The 2452-nt window shown below is 62.4% G+C and overlaps 1 protein-coding gene across 1 annotated transcript in view; it reads right to left on the bottom strand.

Moving 5' to 3' along the window:
- ATP4B (ATPase, H+/K+ exchanging, beta polypeptide) overlaps positions 1-2044 on the bottom strand; it is a 5283-nt gene extending 3239 nt beyond the window's left edge. The window contains exons 1-4 of the mRNA XM_010831438.1: positions 1924-2044; positions 1406-1534; positions 411-524; positions 110-309 (exon numbers count right to left, since the gene is read on the bottom strand). Coding sequence (XP_010829740.1) covers positions 110-309; positions 411-524; positions 1406-1534; positions 1924-2035 — 555 coding nt within the window. The 5' untranslated portion in view covers positions 2036-2044. The remainder of the gene's footprint in view (positions 1-109; positions 310-410; positions 525-1405; positions 1535-1923) is intronic.
- Between the last annotated feature and the right edge of the window lie 408 nt (positions 2045-2452).

Genomic DNA, 2452 nt, shown 5'->3' with positions numbered 1-2452 from the left:
GCGAGTCCGGATGGCTACTTCCGGGTGAGGGGCTGCAGGCTCCCCAGCCAGCCCAGGGGCTGGAGGGGCAGAGGGTGGGGGCCCTTCTCCCTTCTGACCCCACACTCACCCTGTTCATCTTGATAATGAAGCACGGCTTTCCCTCTGCAAAACCGAAGGTGGGGTCAGGCTGGCCGGAGCAATTCTGCAGCATGTCCGCTGTGAACTTGCAGGAGAACTTGGTGTGGTTCGGGGCCAGGAAGCGCTCCTGGAAGAAGTACCTCTCGGACGTGCAGTTGATGTTGTCCTCCTGGGCTGCAGGCGAGTAGCCTGGGGGGGATGCACCTGTGGTCCTGTCCGAGCAGCAGCCTGCCCCCCACCCAGCTCCTTAAGAAAGGAGAATGGAGACCAGGGCCCGGGTCACCCCTTACCTGCCAGAAAGTGCCGCAAGGCCTGTGTGAGCCCTGTCCAGGTCCTGTTGTCTGACACGTTGTAGGAGATGTCCAGGCCTTTGTCCCCGTAGGTGTCCGGCCTCAAGGTCACCCCTGGAGAGAGGACGCAGTGCCTGGGGTCTGGCTGCATGTTTAGGCTGCGTGCTGTGCTGCTGGCCTGCCCTGGGCGGGGGCAGCGCCCAGGATACTGGGGCCAGGACTTCGAAGGCCCCCGCCCTCCCTAGGTGCGCCCAGGAAGGCCTGGGACACTGCACAGTAGCCAGGGGCCGCTCAGGGCACGAGGCCTGGTTAGGCCCCCGGGCTCCCTCTGCAAGAGGCCCGCCCCTCACCCTGCCTGCCAGCCTGCGGGTTTGAGACAAACTCTATCAGGGTGTGGTTTCAAGCGTGTAGTCTACTACATCCTGTTCTGAGATTGCATTGAGATCCTCCACGTTTGATCTGTTTGTTGGTTGTAAAGATTGACCCCAGCTGTCACGAGGATTTGTGGACGATGCTCAGGGCGGCGGGCGCGCCGCCTCCAGGCACAGCCCAGCACTGCTCTTGGGTGGTCTTGGGTTATTTTCCTCAGAAAGCACTGAGGACGCAGGGTTGGCAAACACTGAGTCTCTGGGCTGGAAAAGCCGAGCTTCCTTTAGCACCCTTCCCGCCTCTCTGTTTTGCTGTCTGCTCTCAGCCCGGTCAGCGGGCTGCGTGCGGAGGTCTTGGTTCAGGTGCCAACCCTAGGCTTCAGAGGGGCTGCCTGCCTGACCTCGGCCCGCGCGTCTCCCCAGCACTTCCCCTTGTTTGGGCAGTGACTCCACATGGGGAGCGGCCGCCCCCCCTTAGACAAGACTCCAGCCCTGGGTCTGCTGGCCTCCTGCCGGCGAGGAGGTGAGGGTCCCCTGGGAGAGTAGCCTTGGAGCTGGATGCCCACCCCCTACCTCCTGGTCCCCTGGTGCCAGGGGGCTGGCGGAGTGGGGCCCTCCGCCGGTTACCTGGCGACTTGAGCTGGTCCTGGTAGTCGGGCGTGTAGGGGTCGATGGTGCACATAAGCACATAGATGCAGAGGGCGAAGATGCCCGTCATGACCACGTAGAAGGCCACGTAGTAGAGGCTGATCCACACTGCAGGCAGAGGCGGGTCAGGGGCTCGGTCGCCAGGAGCGTGCGCGCGCTCACCGCCTCACCTCTCAGGTGGGCACTCCACCTGCTCCAGAACATGCTCACCCCAATAACCCTGTGCCCCTTCACTTAAAAGTCTTCTTAAAAATTACAGTTTTGGGAACCTAGCTTTAAACCCACTGCTCTGAAATCCAGGGCTGAGCCTCTGGGGCCCGTCCTCAGCTGCCCTCCACCCTCCAGTACCCGGGGTCAGGGGTGTCAGGGCCTGGGCAGGCCTTTGGGGTCTGCCGGCGGGGACGGGAGGCTGGGGGGGCTTGGTCTGGACCCTGGGACCGCCAGTCCCTGGCAGCCGCGGGGCGGCCCCTGCCCTCTCCCGGGCCCCACGCACAGACCCCAGCGGGACAGCGTGCGGCCCAGCATCTGCCCAGTGTCCGGGTTCCAGCAGTAGCGCTGGAACTCCTCCATCCGCTGCCCGCACGACTTCTTCTCCTGCAGCGCCGCCATTGCTGACCGCTGCTGCCAGGGCTGCAGGGAGGCCGCGCGACCGGCTTTTAAGGTCTCCTCCTCGGAGCCCAAGGGCACTCGGCGCCCAGATCAGGGAGGCCCCGGCAGGCGTTATCGGCCCTGCTGTTAAGGTGCCCTCTGCCGCCTCCCCAGGCGTGTCGGGGCAGCACCCCCCGCACCACCACCGCCAGCCCCTCCTCGCGCGTGCCCTTGGCGGGAACTTTATCTGCTCTGATAACAAGCAAGCAAGGAGACCAGCAGGTGAGGAGGGTATGTTTGTATGGGCATATGATATATGTGTGAGCAGAGTCTATTTCACTATTGAAGATAATATTATTTGAATTCTTTTCTGTTCTCTATCACTGTAATCTTTAAAGTATTTTCTTTTGCTGCTTCTATGGGCACTCCAAACTTGCC

Source organism: Bison bison, unplaced genomic scaffold (assembly GCF_000754665.1).
Source record: "Bison bison bison isolate TAMUID 2011002044 unplaced genomic scaffold, Bison_UMD1.0 scf7180017864527, whole genome shotgun sequence".
Classification (NCBI taxonomy): domain Eukaryota; kingdom Metazoa; phylum Chordata; class Mammalia; order Artiodactyla; family Bovidae; genus Bison; species Bison bison.
This window is presented reverse-complemented; position numbering and strand designations above follow the sequence as displayed.